Source organism: Chaetura pelagica, unplaced genomic scaffold, assembly GCF_000747805.2.
Source record: "Chaetura pelagica isolate M959 unplaced genomic scaffold, ChaPel_1.0 scaffold455, whole genome shotgun sequence".
NCBI classification, from domain to species: domain Eukaryota; kingdom Metazoa; phylum Chordata; class Aves; order Apodiformes; family Apodidae; genus Chaetura; species Chaetura pelagica.
The window spans coordinates 125,702-147,612 of NW_009953483.1; the positions used below are offsets into that span (position 1 = coordinate 125,702).

Genomic DNA, 21,911 nt, shown 5'->3' on the forward strand with positions numbered 1-21,911 from the left:
TTTGAATTACAGTTGGATTGGGAATTTTGAATACAGCAGCTGATCATGAATAAACTCCATGCTGTGACAATCTTGTTTTCCTTAACCTTTGAAGCGCACAGGCAGTATCTCCAAATGCAACAGCCACTATGTGTACTGTTCGTAAGAAACATCTCCCTGTACAAAAAATATGTATGTGCTCAGATTAGCTCTAAGCAATGATTAAGATTTCTAAAAATTGCACATAGCTTCACTTCACACAGACTAATGCAGTATGCTCATACAAACCTATAAGTACTTGCTGATATACTGTAATCTTAATTATACTATCATTTGAATACAGTGAAATTTGTGTTGAAGCATGTCTTACCAGTTGAGTCTTCTAAATCAATCAGTTTGGGCATTAAACTTTCAGGTAACTTTTCTGGCAAATCATACCCATTCTTCCTAGCAACTACCAGATGAAATGCAGCACAGAACTCATCCAATGTCAGTGCACCATCTTTATCAAAATCTGAGAGTTCCCTAAAAAGGAAAACTTAGTTTAAGTAAAATTTCTTAAAGCTAATCTGTTTCCAACAGTCACATTTCTGTTGTGTTACTTGGAAGATAAAGAATGCAGTTTATAATTTAACACTTCATATTAGCACTACACGTTTTATTCTTCAAAGAGGGGCCTCCATTAGTATTTCTTGGAACTTGAAGACAATTCAAACTCACTTTATTTCTCAAGGTTTTCAACCTATTTAAGACAGTAAAACAGTATTATTTGCATTAGATTTTTGCCGAAGTATACTAGAGGAACAATAGTGCTGATGCAAACAGCTATTTTTAATAGGGAAACACCTGAATTAGAAATCATTGCACTGAAATAAGGACCAAATCTACCATGACCACATGCAGTGATGCAGCCTAGAATATCATGAAATTCAAGCTTTGCGCCAAGTCAAAGCTAAATTTGCCACCAAGTCCCACTAAGTACATTTATAATTATTTGCATCTGTACATTTAATTTAAACTTAGACTTGAATAAATATAGATGAAGAATTATTTAAATGCATATTTAACTTTAAAATCCTCAAATAAATTACTACTTACTCTGAAGTGTTTAAAATTTCTTCAAAAGCTCAAAATGCCATGTAAATAGTGCCAGCCTAGACCCATTAAAGCCCACTAAAATAATATTGGCACAAATGTAAGTAGAACTGAACATACCACAGTACTAGCAAAATTCCACTTAATAACACCTTCTGCTAAGTAGATCAGATGACTGCCAGATAGCTGTCATCTTTCTAAATAATTATCCTGAATAAAGACACATCACACTTACCAAATATGAGAAAGTTCAAGAATAGGTAGTTTTGACTTAGTGAAAAATTCTTTAGCTGCAGATCCTGAAAAATTACAACAACTATTTTTAGTATTTAAAACAAGTTAAATTATTAGAAGACTTAAGAGTTATGGTAAGGGAGATGAGCTATTTAGCAAAGGTTTTGGAAAAAACAGCACTAATTACTAGGGTTAAACAAAGGAGAGAGGCAAATAAGTCTCAAGTACTTTTTTGAATTACACTGGACTTTATTAGAACATTATCAGTAAAATGCTCAGCTTTCTTCAAAATGTTATGCAATCCTAAGTAAACAACAGTGTCTTTGTAACAGAAGTGCTGCACCCACAATTACATTTTTAAAAAATGTAACTTACCTGGTATAAATCCATTTAGATCAGGTTGAATGGTTTTAAACTGATTAACATAATACTGCCTTTGTTCATCAGTTATTTTCCAAGGGTCATCATAACTACTTGATTGCCTACGGATTTCATTTGTTGTTGTAGCTGATGCTACAGTTCGCACTGTTGTCTGGTCCTGAAATGAAATATTTTTCCTCAGTATTATCTACCTGAAATGCTTCTATGAATTCTCAACTTCTTCCTTTCAAAAAGTAAAGCACAGTTAGATCTCGCAGTAGTTTAAAAACTACAGGAAACTATCTACACATTGCATCTTCAGGGTAATGACTGGGTATTTTTGCACATTGACACATATGGATAGGAATGACTGCAGCTATGTAAGCAGAAAAAAAAAGCATGGTACATATGCAAAAAAAGCTAAACACAAATGTTTTAAAGTCATAATTCTTGACATGTTTTTAATTAGTAACTTTCAGTTTATCATTCAAATGAAGTCTACTCAATGAAAGAAATATCTGTAGGGTAAATAGCACTGAACAGGCTACAGCACAGATACACAGTAAACAAAAGAAAAAAAAGGATTGCAACATCAATCTGAATGAAGCAAATAAAATACCAATAAAGTGTCACACCTGGACAGAAGCAGGATGCATGGCTAAAAGAGCACTGGTTGGTGGGGTATCTGCAAAACTGACCCAATTTTCTTGATGGGGTGGTGGTGAATGCCCAGACCATATGGGATCACTAGAAGTAGATGAGCCTGAAAGTAGAAGAAACATGTCCTTTTCAAAAAGACAGCCTTGGAAACTGATTAAGAACTATGGGTATGGAGAGCAGTTAAAAAAAAAAAAAATTCCTTATGAAACACAAGGTCCTGTCAGGGAGTTACACACTTGAAGAATGTTGAAGAAAATGAAAACCAAACTGCACCACAGTGACAAAGTTTGCCTCCTCATGACTCCTGTAGATTTTTACATTAGGTCAGCTTTAATCTGTACTAGAAAGACAGAAGTGAGGCACAAGCTTATTGCGACATGTGTAAAATATAAATTGGATTTTACCCATTTAACAGGTTTGGAATGAGTTAATAATCCACATTTTCACTTAATGGAAACGAACAACACTTGTATGGGCAAACAGCTTAAAAGAGGGATGTGATACTTGCATGCAGATTTATCATTATTTTTATTTTTTTTTCTTTTTTAGGTTTGAGTTGGCATTCTAAGAACAAATTCCTTTTAGAAATCAGAGGTTTTGGCACAATTTTTTTTTCTAAATTATTTCTAGACTAACTTAATTCAATTGCTTAAGAACAGTCCAAGAATAATATCAAGCATCTCTATAAATTGCTTACAACTGCTATGCATTAACTACCTAGACCACAAGAAATGAGATTCACCAAGTGCCTTGTTATAATCTACTTTTGGAGTATTGCTGACATTCAACATCTTAATATTAATATTCCAAAGAAGGAACTATAGAAAGATTTAGCCATCTACTGCTTTATGTACAAAACTCTAAAAATTATCTTACACTGCAGATGCAAATTAAAAATTTTAGGAACTCTGATCTGAGGGAAAGAAAACCATCTAGAACAAGTCTAGAAGAATCCCAGGAATCCATTCTGTTCCTTGACTCCTAAAAGAAACACTGAGCTTCTTAAATCTAAATGGCAGTTGTGAAAATGATTACTTTTATCTACTCCTCTTGCACAATTAAATACTTTCTCTCGAAATATGTTAAATACATTTACAGAAATTTCTGCCTCATTTGTATATTATTTCCTTTTAAAAGGCAGGTCAACTTGAGTTGCTGTAAACCCTCCACACAACACACAAACAAGAGATGACATTAATGTTATAACTTTAATCCTCCCACTAAGATCTAAATTGAAGTGATAAACCTGAAGAATTTATTGTCAAGATGCTGACTAAAAAATATTACTATGAGAAGTCCATTTATATGTAAGTAGTTTATTTATGAAACCAACAAATATAAATAATTTCAGGTTCTTGGGGACTGATGACTTTACTACTACACAATTAGCAGTAAACAGAGTGAAGGAAATCTGAGAATCAGTGAGGCACACATCTTAAGTGACAGTAACATTGTAAGTATACAAAATTGCTACATAATATCTGGCAGTATGCAAGTATTCTTTCATTGAATAAATTCCCTTTTTCCTAAAAGAAAGTAATGAGAGAAATGCTTAGAACTGGTTTATCTTTGCTCTTCTCCTACATACAGTAACCACAATTGTGCACAATGGATTTAATCTTGCACAACATAGAATAAAAATTGAGATTTCCAGGGGAAGAAATATTTTTTTGAAGGAGATAAGATAAACACCAAAAACTGAGAGGTGACATTATTTCTGAAATTCACCAAAATATGAGAATAATCTCAAGGGTTTACTGGGTTTTTGTTTGATTGTTGTTGTGGTTTTTTTTTTAATTTAGCCATTATTAGCTACTCCTTTTGTTCCCAAACTTGTCCTCCACTTCTGGAAGCTCCTCATGTGGCCTGTATCTTCTACTGACTTCATAAAAAATTGCTGAGAACAAAGTTTAACAATGCTTTTTGCCTTGGTGGTATTCTTCAGTAGCTGGTCTAACTCTACAACACTAGAATGAGACAGAAAAACTGAGTCTTTCTCAGCCCAGGGCAAAAGACAGTGAGATTCAGACAAGTCCTTCCTGTCTCTCCTATGGATATGCCGCACACAACTTCTGACTTTTGATACAACTGATCTCTTCTCTGCTCTTCAGACACTGACATTATTACCACTAGCCTAATATATGTTTACACTGCCCTTACTTCTCCCAAAAACATGTCTTACTGCAGTACAATTTGTAGCCCATGCAGCATAACATCTCTTCCAAAGCTGTACTTCGACAGCAATGGAGATGCCAGTAGCACCAAACTGTCACACCTTCCACATTTTACAAGAACTGTTTCCTTTCTCCCTGTACAAATAATAGCAACAAGGATACTCTTGCTTTACTGTTCCCGTTACTCATTCTGTAATGCAACTTTTAGGACACAGGATGGGAGGGCTGGAGAACACTGGAGAAAAATTACCTGGATCTACATACATACTCCCACATTGCCACCAGCCAATAATTAAATTCTTAATCATTACATCTATTCGACCTCTGAATTAAAGAAAGTCGTCTCTCACTTTTTTCTCAAACTACAAAAGCAGACTGGAAGCACTGAGGTAGAAGGAAAGGTGGAAGAAAACTGGGTATCAAATAAAACTCAGAACAATCCATGCATTTTTATTTTATTATGATTCATAACCCAGTGAAGCAGCCTGCAACGCTGTCTCTCTGTATTTTCAGTGAGAACATCATTCACAGCACTCTGCAGGGAGAGTAGGCCTAAGACCAGTTATCAGATTTAAATTAGTTCCTGAAAACTCATGTGCCACAGGTAGTATGAAGAACTAACTTAAATTATTGTGGCTGCTCTATATCCTCTTTTCTAGCTTGAATATCCTATCAACACATTGATTACTCGTAGAAAATACTTATTGTGGGAGAAAAGTTACCCCTCATTTTAAGCTTTTAAGTGTAAGAAATGGCCTATCCAGATGAAAACTGAGTATGCTGTACTTTTCAATACAGATAAGTGGTTTATTTACAGAGAACTGAATATTTAATAACTTTGTGGACTAGCAAGAGCTCTCCTTATCAGCCATGTGCAATGGAACAAAACCAGAAGGTTACAATTTTGGCAATAAGAAAATGCTGTAGAGGTCTTTCCTTCCTGAATAATCACATTCAGGTTAGAACTATTCTTAACTTGTAACAAGGGCAATTAACAACAATTACTGAAGCAGAAACTAGGAGAACAAAGGACTATTCAGCCCCCTGTAAACAGAGTACATATCCTAGGACTTAGGATGGAAATGAACCCTTAGCATAGTAGATGGGTTCTGCTTCTGTTCCTGAAGCTTTCTGGTTTTTTATTTCATGAACTGCAGCAAAATCTCTCTCAACAATGAAAAGCAGAAGTGTGGCTTAGGGCTGCAAGTTCCTCTACATATTCAAACATCAAAACAGAACTCTGATGTAATGCCAAGGAAAGCTAATAGAGGACGTGTGATTGAACAGAGAATCTCAGATTTTTTTACTAATTCAAAATCATTATTTGGATACTGCCAACATAAACGTTCTGTTTTGCTTCCAGTCCAAGCAGATCACAAGGTAACAAAGTAATTTCTTGTCCCTATTCTGACATGCCACTCATGCCGTATCATTTGAAGTGGGGAAGGTGTTCTTTCTCCCAAATTTTTCACAGTCAGAATCCTTCTAGCAGCTGCAGTGCAAATGAGCTGAAAAGGTTAAAGTATGTGTTTGTTTTTTTCCTCTTGTAATTATAGAAATAGGAGGCTCTCATCTCATATACAACTCTGCTTCCTACAAAAGGTTCAGTCATCCACTGTATTATTCTATTAAGATTGATCTAGAAGAAATGTTAAAGAGATCAGAGATGCAAGCCAGGGCTAAGACCTAACAAGACAATTTTTGAACAGCTTTATCTTAAACTGTCAAATCAAAGACACCTGGAAGACTTGAGATAAAGGTTTTAACAGAACTCATTCAGACGTTTAGACGTTCAGACCTGAACTACCTATAAACTTCATTCTACATAGGTGATCAATGTCTGTCACTGAACTTTGAATTCCCCAAATGATAATACATTAAAAGACCCATCAGAAACCTTTTTACACACGTGAGGTTCCATGCTTTCATCTGACAAACTCATGATACTCTTAATGTTTCACACAAGCAGAGAGACCTGGGTTCCTGCTTTTCTTGGATCACAAGTGAAATGGCATAGCCCTGCCTTAAATCCCATTGAGATAGTACCGTGTACTTGCAAAATCACCTGTTTTCTCAAGAACATCTTGCATGGGAATCAAGATGAAGAGCTGATTTTAAGTAACCAAGAGTCTATACAGATCTACCTGCAGTTCAGTAGAACATAGTTTTTCTACAAAATACTGTCCCCTTAAAAAGCAGGCTCAAGAAAGGGGAAAATAATGACAAACTGTCTACAGCAGCTGAAATTCAAAGGAGTAATTAATCATCTGCAGAGCAAAAGAATCACCCATAGTGAATCAGGATGGTAATTTGTTAAACTTATACATGAAAATCCACTCTATCCTTCACACTGGCAGAACAGACAGTCCTTCTATAACAGTACCTCTAAATTACCTGAAAAACACTTTGGATGTGTTTCAGTATGGAATATAAAATTAATTAATATTGACATAGTTCAGATAAGTTTTCAAACTACTACTGAAAATTTATCCATTAGACATCACAGGGAAAGTAATACCAAACTGAAATATTAACACGGTATTACAACTTTATTTTTAAAAGGACAATATCAAACTTTTCAAGAGTATAAATAGTTTGTATGCTTTCCTGGAATCCTTGATTTTGTATGTTAGAAAAACTTCAAAAGTTAGACTTCAGCTTGTAAGAAAAGCACATAAACTAAACCATGCAAGAAACAAGTCAAGATACTGACTGCTGAAAAATCACAGCGCTTGGATCGAAACCCTGGAAGTGATTATATATGTAACAGACTAATAATCTTTATTTTTTTTATTCTAAATTGGCACTTACTAGCAAATAACATTCAGGACACTGGCATAAACCTCTGCATACAACTCCTTTCATTTCTAAAATAAAGTTTTATTTCCTTATCCAAGCAATTCTAACAACAGAATCCTTGGTCCTTCATGGATCCTTGTAACTACAGAATGATGACAAACTGAAAAGCAACAGATCAATTTTAAAATATCACAACTGAAATCGACCAACCAGACACAGTTCAATCCAAAACTACAGCCTACAAAACTACAGCCTACAAAAAACAACGTTATTTAGCATTATTAAGAAAAAAAAGAACTTAAATTATAATTGCTTTGCTGATCCCAAATATATTAGGTCCCACAGATATCAGAAAAGAAAGCAACTTTTTGAAAGACGAGGTATTAAGGTGAAAGCTTTTTAAATCTGAGCACAGGGGTACAACAACAGGGAGGTTCTTCATGTTAGATGAAGAACAATAAAGGATGAAAAGCTCTACTGAAACAAGTGGTTCTACCTTGACAGTCTGGAGGTACAGTAGCTTCAAATATGTTTACATAAGCTTTGAAGAAAGCAAAAAAAAATCTTTTTCTGACCATCTAATCTACCAGAAACATAATTCAAACAACCAACATTATCTGCTGATTTACCTTGAGCTTCCCACATTTTTGGGTACACTAAAAATGTCTGCAAAATTTCAACAGGATTTCAGGTTTTTATTAGAAAACTTCCACTAGGAAATTATCATACTTTTTTTCCCACCCTCCAAATTCTAAAAAAGCATTTCCCATACCACACTAAGAAATGGATCCGCCACATGCAAGACCACAGATTCCACAGTGCTTCTACATGAACATCTGAATCTGCCACTAAGTTTCCAGGATCGGAAAATACGAACTACCCTAAACATATTTAATATGCTTATTTAATAATTCCACAACTTTGGGTTACAGCTGAAGCATAACAGAAGACATTAATACCTGGTTGTGCTTCGCTAAATGGAGCCCAAAAAGGCCCAGGTCCAGCAAGAGGCCGTTCATTATTCCCTCCGCTGGGATGGCGGTTGTGCTTCCTCCATGTATGTGGAGAGGTTGGTGGGGATTGCTGTGGTGAAACAACTGGAGATGTGGACTCCTAATAAAACAAAGGAACCTTTTAGGCTTTTATGTATTTATTTAGTAAAAAACTTATCGAAAACCATTATTTCTAGGAATAACCATCACTGCAGTTAAAGCCTCATTTCAGAGAGTGACAATTTCAGTACTTATAAAAATGAGGGAAGAGGAGAAATCAGGTACAGTATGACTGGAACTGGACACATTCACTTCAAACAACCTGATCTAGTATTTTCTTACCCTGGCATTTTTAAGACAACAGCAATGCCGAGTTAAATTATTTTACAATGGAAACTGTATTATAAGACTCACTTTCACGTGTGATTAAAGGTATATTTGAATCCAGGTCTCAAAGAAAGACTTACTGCACAACTTATTAACATACTTAATTTTCATCAAGTGATTCACAATCAGTTACTTTCATTTAAAAAACCAAACCAGAATTAAACACTACCAAAAAAACCCCAAAAACACTCAATGGGACATATTTTTTTTTAATATGCAAAAACATAGATGTAATTTTTTTTAAACAATGATGCCATTTAGGATATACTTCTCTGCTGTACAAATTACAAGCTATTTTTGCCCTGATGTTAAGGCTCATGCTTCTCTTTAATCCCATATGGTACTATACACTGTCTGAACAGGTAGGCAAACAGAGGATCACATGTGCAATTCTAGCTGGAATCATGAGACATTCAGATTACCAGATTAACTCACTTCAAATGAAATACAACGAGAAATAATTTCTATTGTACAAAGTAAAGCATATAGTAGAAAGTAATTTCCTCCCTATACCTAGATCTTAAGACTGCCACTTGCAGGCTGGAAGCTAGAACCAAGGTTGAATGGCTCATCTGCTTAGCAAAGTGCAACAGGTGCTCAGAGAACCATTATGGTGCATCACTGAAATAAATTAAAAAGCTTTTGCTCCCACCCGCTTTTATACAAGCCACCTTTCATCAAACAAGTTTTGAAGGATGTTTGAATTTTTACACAAAATACAATGAACAAACCTAGGGAAAGCTATGCTTGGTCACAGACACTACTCATTTACTCCAAGTAAATGACTTACCCTGCTAAGTCAAATGCTCCAGAAAGACACAGAATAAAACCTGACACAGTCAAAAATATGACAGCCTACCTACAGGAAATCGCTCACTACTTCCAGTATCTGCATGTGAACATTAAAAACTCTTGACACATAATTAAGCTGACAACTATCACTATTCAGCAAACTTCCATCTAACATCTGACCTTATGCTCAAGGCATAGGAAGAAATTGTCAATAGGATCATCAACTTTAATTCCTTTAAATGTTTACTTTACATATGGTTCATGAAATTCAGTAAAGCATATAATAATGGTAATCAGATAATCAGAAGTACAAGCATAATAAATAATTAACTTTTTTCTCAATGTTCCAGACAATGTTATATCATAACTTTGAACATTTACATATAGATTTGGCACAATTTATTTGTATCTTCAGCTTACAGACTCCAAAATTATTAAACAGCAAAAGTATGTCACTAACTTGGATGTCAAAAAGCTTCTGGAAGAGGCAAAAGCCACACCTTTAGCTTTATCATCATTACAAGACACAAATCCCAAAACCAGTCTAAACCAAATTTCACTCTTAGATTCCACTTATGGCATTACCTGATCCAGCTTACTAGACGTTTAGAATAGCTAAACTCCTTAATAATTTTTTTTTAATGTGTGTGTGTATATATACTTATATACACACAAATACTTGTGTCACTGTGTGTGTGTATATCTATATATAATTTAAACATTTCTTAGCCAAAATACTGATGATGCATGTGAAGAAGATGCAAGCCAGGAAAGACTGGAGAGGAGGCAGGACTGTAGAATCCCTGACTTAGATTCAAATGCAGTCACAGGAACACAATTAGTAGGATTTTATTGTAACTAATTACCTACAGGTTCATCCACCCCTTATATACAGGTTATCATGAACTATGTGTCTGTCTTTGCAGTGGGTCAGAAATTGTCATTTTCACATACTCCTGCTTAGAAAACAGGTTTTGTTGTACAAAGTTTCCACTTGCATTTTGCACTAAGCTTCACATTTTAGTAATTGGAGGCAACATATTCATTAGAGCCACCTCTATTCCTCAGCTGCAACAAACGCTGAGAAACTGAAAGTGTTCTCATAGTGTAGGCGGCAGGTAAAGAAGTAGGATCATTCACTTTCACCTGTCTGATCTATTACTAAAATAAACTTATTCTGAAAGCCAGAAATATCCAGGATCAAAGTTTTCTAAAAGTATTACGGTACAGAATCTAACTTAATTGCTCTTCAAAATCATAATGTAACAACTACACAGTTTGCCTATTCTGGGTCACTGATAACTCAGCAATTTTTAATGTCACCAATTTTAACAGAAGTTACCCACCTAATCTCCTTGGGAACTTTGACAATTTTAGTCACCATCTGCATACTCTAGTTTGATGTATCATTTATTAAATCACCTACTATTACAATCTTATTTTGATAAACTATTTTAGCACTTTCAATGCAATTGTATTTCAAAATTTAAAACACTAGCTTTTAATTACTCTCCAAACAAGCCTGAATAAAAATTACAATTACCACTTTCTGGGTTTTACCATCTTGAGACATGATTTCTCCTTTTCAAATTATTCCAGAAAACATAAATAAAAGCTTATTCACATAAACAGTTAATAACTATTTCACATGTTCATGTTAAAATCAAACTGCTGAGTACATTCGTCTCAATAACTAATTAAGAAACTAAGGTCCTAGCTAAGAGGCAAAAGTTAAGCAGACCATCTGAATTAAAAATAAATAAATCACATTTTAAGAAGTTACAAAAAAGCATGATTTTTGTCAAACTGGACTTCCAAAACCAAGACACTACGATGGACCCTGAACTTGGGACTTGATTGTAGACTGAGCAGCAGTTACTAAAATAGCATGTCAATTTTAAAAGTTGATATAATATATGGCTCTAAAAGTAAAATTGTAGTGAAGACAGGAAACAAACTGGTGTAAGGCAACACAACACTGCACTAAAGCAACTCTGGAAGAATCCCAAACAAGGGCATTGCAAGCATGAGTCAAATCAGATTAAAAACCTTTTCCTGGATCTCACACCTCAGGCCAGAAGAAAGCCTCCTAAGGAGAATTCCAGAGACAGTGAAGCCAGACACAAAATTTGAAGGGTAGCTCTAAGGGTGTTGGGACCCAGGTCCTGATAGCAAACAGCCTGCATAAGAGTCAGTGAACAGATCCATCATGAAGATTATGCTAGAGATGGTAATTGCATTGTAGAACCCATGTTTTTGCAACCAACTAGCATTTGTACTGAAGAACAAAACATACCAAAGGTCAATGTGAACTTCACACACAGCACTACACATTTTTTGAAAAGGGGGCGAGTGATTCAGTCAATTATAAACTTGTTATTCTGACCTGAACAGTTTGAAAAGTTTTAGGCTAAGTTTTGAAGACAGTAAGAAACACAGACAAATGAAAAAGGGATCAATCACAGCATGGGAAATTTTACTTAAGTTGGCTGATATTATTTTTGTGACTTTCTAGACAAAGGTACTGCATTATATTTAACCTGAATTTCAGCATAACTTCAGTGGGGTTGCAATACGAGATAGAAAAAGTTAAAACGATCAGGCCGCACTGATAATGGCAACAAATCAATATAACCTAGAGTGCCAGTATTATACTTAAAAGCACACATAAGTAAATGAGCACCGAGTGCCAGTATTATACTTAAAAGCACATAGGTAAATGAGCACCTTTTATTTTCACCTGATATACCAAGGATTTGTTACATACATGTTTTTCAGCTGTTGGAGCCTCAATGTCTATTAAAACTAGCTACCTACCTTTCTTGAAAAAGGTGACAAACCAGGTGAAAGTATCCTAAATCAGTACCTGATCAACAACTGGATCACACTTTAAAGACACTGGAAAACAGTATTTGTTTTTTTTTTGGCTTTAACAAAAAAAAGCATAAAACATGCAGGGGCAATATCTAAGACTGATACTGAGAATACTGAATCACTTCTAAGCTACTTTCAGAACATAGAAAATACTTCTTAATTTCAGCATTGCTGCTGCTTCTAAGAAAATGCTTAAAGTACTTCTTTTTTTTTTTTTTTAAAAAAGGAATAAGACAAAAGAGCCAAAAAAGCTTTCATCTACAATGACAGCTCCTTACTCTACTAGGAGGATTGCTTTTAAAAATACCGCAAGAGCTCAACAAAATCTAGACTCTCAAGATTGGCCTAAATTAGTATTTTTAGTAGCATAGCTACTGCCAAGGCATAGAGGTATGTATATACACAGGGATTAACATACCTATGTCAACAAAAGTGCTTGTATACATACATATATAGGTCACATTATCAGCAGAAGTGTTCCAATCTACTAAGCCTTAGCAGAGAGAGCTGTGGATGTTCATCCTGGAGAAAAGAAAGCTCCAAGGAGACCTTAAAGCACCTTCCAGTACCTGAAGGGGCTACAGGAAAGCCGGGGATGGACTTCTGACAAGTGCATAGAGTGATGGGTTGAGGGGAAAGTTTTAAGCTGCAAGAAGGCAGATTGAGATGGGATCTTCAAAAGAAATTCCTCATTGTGCACATGGTAAGACACCAGAACAGTGTTGCCCAGGGAAGTTGTGGATGCCCCATCCCCAGAAGTGTTCAAGGTCAGGTTGGAGGTTGGATGGGGCTTTGAGCAATGTGTTCCAGTGGAAGGTGTCCCTGCCCATGGTAGGAGAGGTAGAACTAGATGAGCTTTAAGGTATCTACCAACACACACCACTCCATGATTCTGTTATTTAGGAAGAAGAAATTATGCCAGCAGAAAAACAAACCAAAACATTTTCCCCAAAAGTTTTATCTCCACTAGGATGTGCAGTCAACATGCTGTCTAGTGACTTTTACTATTGGGCTTGACTCCTAGAATCAGTTGTGCCGTTTCCATGACAGCTGGGCATTGACTTCAGTCATCTTCTGTTAATACTGACAATATCAAAAAGATACAAACTTCTGGTCAGTGCTGTACTTATGTAATACTTAGCCACTATAAACCAAAAATGCCACCACAAAAATGGCCAGAGATAGGAAAAGGATGTTTCTGAACTTAGCTCATGCTTACTTTAAAAGGTGAACTTGCCTATAGTTACTCTTTAGAAACACAACCCGATTGACGTTTCCTGACAGCCTGCCTCCAAGTGCAGCTAATTGAGGGGAACTGCCAAAATAATACATTAATAAAGAAATAGTTTTAGTTAGGAAATTTCAGTAGACAATACTCTAAGATCAATTATTTTACATAAATTATTATTATGCTTGACAACTCTCACCAATAAAGAAAGCTACACAGTTTTTAAAGATGAAGATTAAGATAACTTACGATTTCATACAAAAATATTTCAGGCAAGGTATTTTATGAAATCAATATATATTGATATATATTGCCATATATTGACATATTGCCAAAGCCAGTAAACTGTTTAAGAAAAAAAAGTAAAATCAAAACGCAAACTCACTAATGGAGTATCTAACAACCACACAACAGGCTATAAAAGCAAAATAGTCCATCTTGACTTGACACTTCATTTCCTTCAGAAAGATTGTGCTCTACTTCTCAAACTTCAGCTCTTCTCATCCTCATCATTGAAAGAGGTGGCATACAATGAGGACTTGCTATCTGAACTCCTTTCTACATTTTACAAATCTGAGCAGTATCTCCAAGTGAAGACAACTGGATCAGCAATTTGTACAAAAAACACAGCTAAAACTGTAGCTGTCTTGGAAAATAACCCAATTAGAGTATTTATGTAGTTAAATACTGGTTCAAGCCCCTTTCTCAGCCTAAGGGGATTAAAATTCTCAGCTTATTTCTAATGTGGTGTCCAAATCAATAAATATTAGACTGGGACAAGAAAGCTGCTTGAATGGATTAATTGTGCAGTCAGAAATGTATAATCAGCCATGGAAAACGCAGTTCTACAATAGGGTGCAAAACCAGACAGTAATTCCCTGATGTTCTAGACCATGAACACAGCTTAAAATTGCTGTGCTCAATGCTGTGCTGTTACATTTGTTCCAAGTCTGCTCTCTGTGTAATTTCTCCCAAAAGACTTACACAGTTTATTTTATTCTGATGATCACATAGAGACTTGAGCAAAAGAGATACCAAACTGCTTCTATCAGTCGGAGAAATGCAAGGTGGATGCTTATACACCTTTGTGAATATGTGGTTTTATCCAGAACCCGAAGACATCAAACACCCAATCTTTTTCATTATTTTAAAGTTATACAGACTCCTGCATCATATTACTTCTGCTCACTAAAACTTAACACCATGATTATGGACATACAAAGCACTAATTCAATCAAACCAAACCCCAGTCATCAGATCAAGGTGAGCTCCAATTGTTGATTTCTTCATCAAGTACTTGGGAGCTCTCTCAAACACACGTAACCACAACTAGATGACAAAAAGCTGTTTTCAGATCTACTGCCAGTCCTCCTTTCATTATAGTCCCCATCTCCAGTTGGAAAGAAAGGAAGTGGTAGTATTTATGGAAGGCTTCTGCTAATCTGCTTTTTCTTTATATTGGATCAGTCTGGAAGAGTCTCTCAGAGAGATTAATACATGTTTACAAGTGATTCCTTGATTCCCAAGAGAGTAGAGGACTTGATTTCAAGTTCCTTGACTTTTTACAAAACAAGCCCAGAAAAGAGCATACAATGGGGAAGAAAACAGGTCATTTAGCAGTTATGCACAGACACACATACAGCCAGCAAAATTTACTATTTGCACTCTGTTCTTGCTTGTAGAAAAGAATCAGAAAAGATTTCCATGTGGAAAGAGAGTGTAAAGTCCATAAAACCCATGAAATTATGAGAAGGCATAGAGTTGTAAATCTTTATCATTTTCATTTACACAGATACCCTGTAGCTGAAGATGAAAGAAACAGTGAGCCAAAGGAAATAAAAGCTTTTTCATTATTAGAACACAGTATGTCTTATTTCTGGTTCTCACTGTCTCTACTTCACAATTAAATAGCTGAATAAAATGTAAGGCAGAGAAAAGTAACTGTGAGACTTTTTTTTTCCTAAATAAAGTCTTTCAGATTTAAAGGTATTGGAGCATGTTGAAGGCCTAGAAATTATGTCTTCCATGGCATTCACTACCACTGTTCCAATGAACAGGAAAGACAGTGTGAACTATCTAATAAAGGAGACACTAATATAATAATGATTAAAACTTAGTATTTGTTATCACATCTTAAACATTGATTTTCTTTTCTGTCTCAGACATTTCTGTTACGACCAATATCTTAAACAGTGATTGTAGGACTCCATAAAAAGTGTCTCCTACATGCAAGTATTTCAGAACCATATATGGTGTTCTTGTATAATATACTTTTTTTAAGAAACTATATTGAAAGCAGTAAAGTTTGAAAGCCCTATGCAGCAAAGTAGTGGTTAAGAGTCCCATTTGATCTTTAAGTTAATTTACCTGTTGATCAGTTGATGTACGTTGCTGAACTGCATCATGGCTCACGGAGCCTTTTTTGACTTGTACCCTGCCAGGTGGAGGAGGAATCACACCTGAATATGAAGCTGGGTTATCGGCATCTGAAGAATACAAAGCTGTGTGTCTTGACTCTTGTTCATTCTTTGACACAACAAATCTGGGAAGAGGGAGGTCCTTTACTGTTAAAAAAAAACCAAAGCAGGCCATTTACTATACAGAAGCATATAGTTAAAATTTCACACATGCCTCAATTACTTAAACACTGAGATGGCTGCTATAGTCAAGCAACATCTGCCAGTTGGAAAAATGCAAATACTCTTTCTGCATTATACTTCATTATTCTGCTACCCAAGTTCTGGTTTTGGTATACAAAGAGAACTTCACATAGCTCCATAACAGTTCTGCACTACTACTCTGTATTAAATGAAAAAGCAATCAGATAATCTAGATTTAGCTAAGTTTTTCTTATTTTTGCCAACATTTAATTACTGAAGCGTGGTTTTCACACTTTCAAAGCACATGCATAAAATTAGAGTCTTCATACAGAACAGCTCATCAGCAAGACAAATACTGAAACACTGCAGTACATTCAGTATCATCTTCTAGTGAGCTGATGTCATGTTTATACTCACAACAGATAATATAATCTAGTCTTTCTGCAGAAACTGCATCTATTACGTTAAACACATCTGTGTACACCTTTCTACAATCAAAACTAAATTAGCTGTTTTACTGCAGTACAACTGGCAACATTCCACTATCATCTCACTTTGTTACAAACACCTATAAATCAGAGTTTCTACCAAATGCTAGGAGAGCCTTAGTTTGATGTGTCATGATTCAGAGTAGTCTGATATAAAAACGAGGCTATGAAAGTCTTCAGTTTTTCTCTGCAAGATTCCTACCATTTTTCTGAATCCCAACCACAACTTTCTTATTGGTCCACCGTGACTAAAAATAAAACTGCCAGTTTGCTGTATAGCTTATTTGGAAGTTATTTTCTCAACACAAACCAGATTTGCAAGCACACCTCAAATTTAATTTCTCTTGTTCACTGCTTACATTGATTACTTTTGGTATTGAAAATGAAGCAGTGGTACTAACAACTGACTAAAATATGAGATGAAGTGGCATACAATTTATTATAGAAAACATTTTCATGTTTATGTTTTACATTTATTACATTAACATTAAACTGAATTGTATTCGAAGACTGTAATTTGAATCCATAGTCCTGAACAACCGCAGACACCGTTATGAGCTCCTCCGATACTACAGAAAAACACTCTGAAACTCTTGATTTAAGTCTGTCACTAAGCACAACTCAACAAGCTAAACAGCTTTCAACACAGGGAAGAACATGCAACACAGCCTCTGCTAAATGTTGTTTATTCATCACATGGGAATCCTGTTAAAACAATTCCTGATGCCTTCATAATTTCTAGATGCCCATTTTCACATTAGCCTTACATTCCATGCAGCACTAGGAAAGTTATTCACCTAGCTAAACAGTGCACTACAACCAGGCAAAAGGTGAAAAAGTAATTGTATACAAGTGAAAATTTGTATGCTTGCAAAACAGGGGATAATACAGACACCAGAACATCCAACTGACACGGGGAAGTCTATGCAATCACTTGTTTCAACATGAGGTTTTGGCCTCTAGCAGTACTTCACAAAATAATGTAGTGGGGCCTAGAAGGAACATATAGAATACTGTTTTATTTAAAAACAAGACTAGATAAGGTTGTTCTCCTCTACTAAGTTTCTACATGGCCAACTGAAATCTGCCAATCTTACTTCTCTCATCTTTTCCCCATGACAGCAGAAATAAACTCATTTTAACACTACATTTTTACCACTTAGAAAATCCTCAATTATAAATGTGATAGCTGTTATGAATGGAATTAAACCTTGATGTTGAGTAAATCCAGAAAGTCTCTACTTTTTATAGGCTTGTTAACATTTTCTTCCACAAAAAAACCCCACAAAACACCTGTATTCCATACTTAGGAAATAGATACCAGTTGTTAATTTCTCAGTGTTTAACTTCCTGGAAAGAAATTTTCTGGGACAGCAAAGATCAACAGATTTAGAGGTTTGTAGTATAATAACCAAAGCCAGTATTTTTACTACACTGCACACATGAGTAATCAGAACAGCACTCAGTTAGCAAAGGATAACCTAGATTACACTTGACTGTAGTCTCTACTCAGCAACTCACATAAAGCAAGCTTCATGTTTACTTAAGGGACACGCAGTGAACAAAAAACCAAAAGAAACATGGAGAGAAAATGTCCAGATAGAGTGAATAACATTAAGACAATAATGGAATAAAACACACATAGAATGCAGAGCTAAAAAGTAGATGACCTAAAATAAAAATGTTAAATGTTTTACTTTGAAGACAGAGTATACAGTTTAGTTTGGGGTGGCTCTAACAATTCCTCTTCAAGACCTCTTGGAGATGGACTGTGGGCAGAACCCAGCTGTCCAGGCTGCTGAACATCAGTTTTCAAAGAAAGGTAACCCAAGCTTTGAATCATGTTATTGAGTCTTCAGCCTGCTGAATTTTAGCTGTTTAGTAGCTGCTATAACAACATTTGAATCATCCTAGGAGCAGGAAGGTTGCAGACAGGTCTGCAACCAAGGTAACAGACAACCAAAGCTAAAAACAGTTAGGATAAAAATAAATGTTCTGTCAATTGCATTTGTTTTATTTAGTAGATTTGGAACTAGTTACAGAGACTTATTCCTAGAAATCTAGAAGCCATTGTATGTATTTCTAATATTGTCATCACTCAAGGAAATGTATTCTATTATAAAGTTCCAACGGCTGCTAATTTTACAGCAAAGTATTTTGTATTTTGGATTTAATTCTGTGCCTTCATTTCAATTTCTTCCATCTAATGTCTTCCAAATCTTTATTTTCCTTAACAGAAAAGCTCATTCCAGTTAAGGTATCTTGCATTAAAATATAACCAAGCATACAAAAACCCTGGAACCAGCTACATAAACAGGAATTTGATGGAAAATCCCACAATTGTTATATCAAGTCCCAGTTCTACTGGATACTAAGAGTCTAAGGTCCCTTTTCCAACTTTCTGATTCTAGGGCATGCTGCTACAACCTCCTGAGGCTTTAGATTTGGAAACTCTCATCAGGAAAATGAGGGAAATGGTTTAGAAACAGAGGGTGGCTTATGAGCAGGAAAGAACTCGAATACCAATAAAACATAGACTGAAATAATGCACTTTCTAAAAAAAAGCTACAAAACCCATGAAAACAGTTTATACTGCTTGTACAAGCCTTGAAGAACTGTAACTGTAAGAGTATACATAATGATACCTTTCTTATTTATAGCTTTATCAAACACTTCAGTCCTATCAGTGGTATTCAGTGCACCCTCAGCAAGTTTGCTGATGACACCAAACTGTGTGATGAGATTGACATGCTGGTAGGAAGGGATGCCATCCAGAGGGACCCTGACAGGCTTGAGAAATGGGTTTGCGCAAACTGCATGAAGTTCAGCTAGGCCAAGTGCAACGTCCTGCACCTGGGTCAGGGCAATCCCAAGCACAAACACAGGCTGGGGGGAAAATGGATCAAAAAGAGTCCAGAGAAGAAGGACTTGGGAATGATGGTGCACAAGAAGCTCAGCATGAGGTGGCAATGTCCACTTACAGCCCAGAAAGCCAACTGTGTCCTGGGCTGCATCAAAAGAAGCATGGCCAGCAGGGCCAGGGAGGTGATTCTCCCTCTTCACTTGGTTCTCTTGAGACCCTGCCTGGAGTACTGTGTCCAATTCTGGAGCCCCCAACATAAGGAGGACATGGAGCTCCTGGAGAGAGTCCAGAGAAGGGCCATGAGTATGATCAGAGGGCTGGAGCACCTCTCCTACCAGGACAGGCTGACAGAGCTGGGGTTGTTCAGCCTGGAGAAGAGAAGGCTCCAGAGAGACCTTATAGTGGCCTTCCAGTATCTGAAGGGGGCCTACAGGAAAGCCGGGGAGGGACTTTTTACAAGGGCTTGTAGTGAGAGCACAAGAGGTAACGGATCAAAACCAGAAGAAGGAAGATTTAGGTTTTAGACATTAGAAAGACATTCTCTAGTGTGAGGGTGGTGAGACACCGGCACAGGATGCCCAGGGAAGCTGTGAAGCCCCACCTCTGAAGTGTTCAAGACTAGGTTGAATGGGGCCTTGAGCAACCTGATCTAATGGGAGGTGTCCCTGCCCATGGCAGTTGGGGTTGGAACTTAGTCATCTTAACTACTCTGTTTAATCTATATCCCTTAGACACAAAAACTCCTAAGCTTTCTTTTAATTACCAGCATATATAAATTATATCACAACATGTATTCTACAGGTAAAAAACTTAGTAGGAAAGTCACCTTATATGCAAAGCTGTGCTCCAAAGATTGTTGTGAATTGTGAATTATGCTGCAAAGGGCTACGGTAGCTTAAAACTCATTAATCCATCTTCCTACATCTCTTTTCATCTCACAGAGCAACATTGACATGGATCCACTTACATCACTCAGAAGGCTAAAGCAGAGCCTCATATCAAAGCTTCTGCTGTTCTGAATGATCTTCCTAGAGTCTTTCCCCTGTTCCTATTTCACTACTTATTACCACAGCTGACCTTTGATAAGTGGGGTAAACAGGTGTTTAAAAACAGGCTGATAACAGACTTCAAATATCTTTTACAGTTCACCTTTTTCACTAGAAAAATCTTTAAAAATTAACCTTCATATCTGCATTAAGAAGGAAAAAAACTGTCATGTATAGAGGAATGTGACTTTAGAAAAGATTACCTCTTATTTGTTGCAGTCAAGGCTTCATAAACTCGGCAACTACAAAACCCTACGAATTTCCTCCCAATTCACATCAGTCCTATTACTACTTTATTCAGAGTATGATACAGCGTATGAACACAAGTTCTCACACTAGTAACCTATAAAATCAACTTGTACCTACACAATAGGCAGTAGTAGTTTTTCATTTACCCATGAACAATACTTATTGAACAACAGTAAGGTATTTCACCTCATATTTACTGTGTAGTATGAATACCCTCCCCAATAGTCTATTTGCAATTTTTTAAGTTAGCAACATGCTTAAAAAGAAATACCAAACTAATTTACAAAGTTACTCTACAAGAACCTGCGAGCCCAGCACAGTAATTCCACCTGGCAACTCAATTCCCACCCCCTCCTAGATTTACCTGTGTTTAAACTTTCCACTCTTAGAGGGAGACCAGATTGGGCCACAGCAACAAGTTTCAAAGCAATGTAAAATTGACTTCTTCCAAAATAGCCAAGTCTTGTTGCACCACAGAGCTCCATAATCTGAAACAAAACACACAGTTACTTGTACAAAGTCACTCAAAACATGAAATGCTCTGCAGAGGCCATTTCATACATTTTAAGAGCATCACACCTTGCATTAAATGATCTTAACTTCCTATAGACAATCTTTCAGTAACAACTTCATATGCAATCTCTAAACATTATGTGACATGAGTCACAGCATGTGATTCCTCATGACCAGCAAAAGCATCAAGTCTGAAACTCAAGTTTCTCCCAATTATTCACCTTTTCTTTCACCTAGGCTTTAGAAGATGCACACAGTTGACAAGAGAGCGTGCAAGACAGGGTAGCTGGGGTCATGTTCCTTTAAAAACTACAAATAAATCCCCCTCCCTAAAACCACATAATAAAAATCCTATGTCACTACTAGCTAGTCCATTAGCACCTATATTGTGTCTTCAATCACAATGACAGAAAAGCAGAAACATTCAGCATTTTTAGTACTGTATTGTCAGATATAATCCAGAAACACAAAATCATGATTTTGAAATAATTCTTAGGCAAAATTGAACAGTGTTACTGATCAAGTTAGAGGTGGTCTGCCCTCAAATTCCTCCCTGAAGAACTTCAGTGAACAAGGTT

General features: G+C 36.2%; 1 protein-coding gene across 3 annotated transcripts in view; it reads right to left on the reverse strand.

Annotated features, from left to right (window-relative positions):
• REPS1 (RALBP1 associated Eps domain containing 1) overlaps positions 1-21,314 on the reverse strand; it is a 46,122-nt gene extending 24,808 nt beyond the window's left edge. The window contains exons 1-7 of one of the 3 annotated variants that reach the window (XM_009998523.1): positions 21,185-21,314; positions 15,942-16,138; positions 8,261-8,414; positions 2,304-2,431; positions 1,684-1,846; positions 1,310-1,373; positions 350-504 (exon numbers count right to left, since the gene is read on the reverse strand). In XM_009998523.1, coding sequence (XP_009996825.1) covers positions 350-504; positions 1,310-1,373; positions 1,684-1,846; positions 2,304-2,431; positions 8,261-8,414; positions 15,942-16,138; positions 21,185-21,305 — 982 coding nt within the window. In that variant the 5' untranslated portion in view covers positions 21,306-21,314. The remainder of the gene's footprint in view (positions 1-349; positions 505-1,309; positions 1,374-1,683; positions 1,847-2,303; positions 2,432-8,260; positions 8,415-15,941; positions 16,139-21,184) is intronic. The other 2 variants (XM_009998521.1, XM_009998522.1) reach the window with 2 other exon arrangements.
• Between the last annotated feature and the right edge of the window lie 597 nt (positions 21,315-21,911).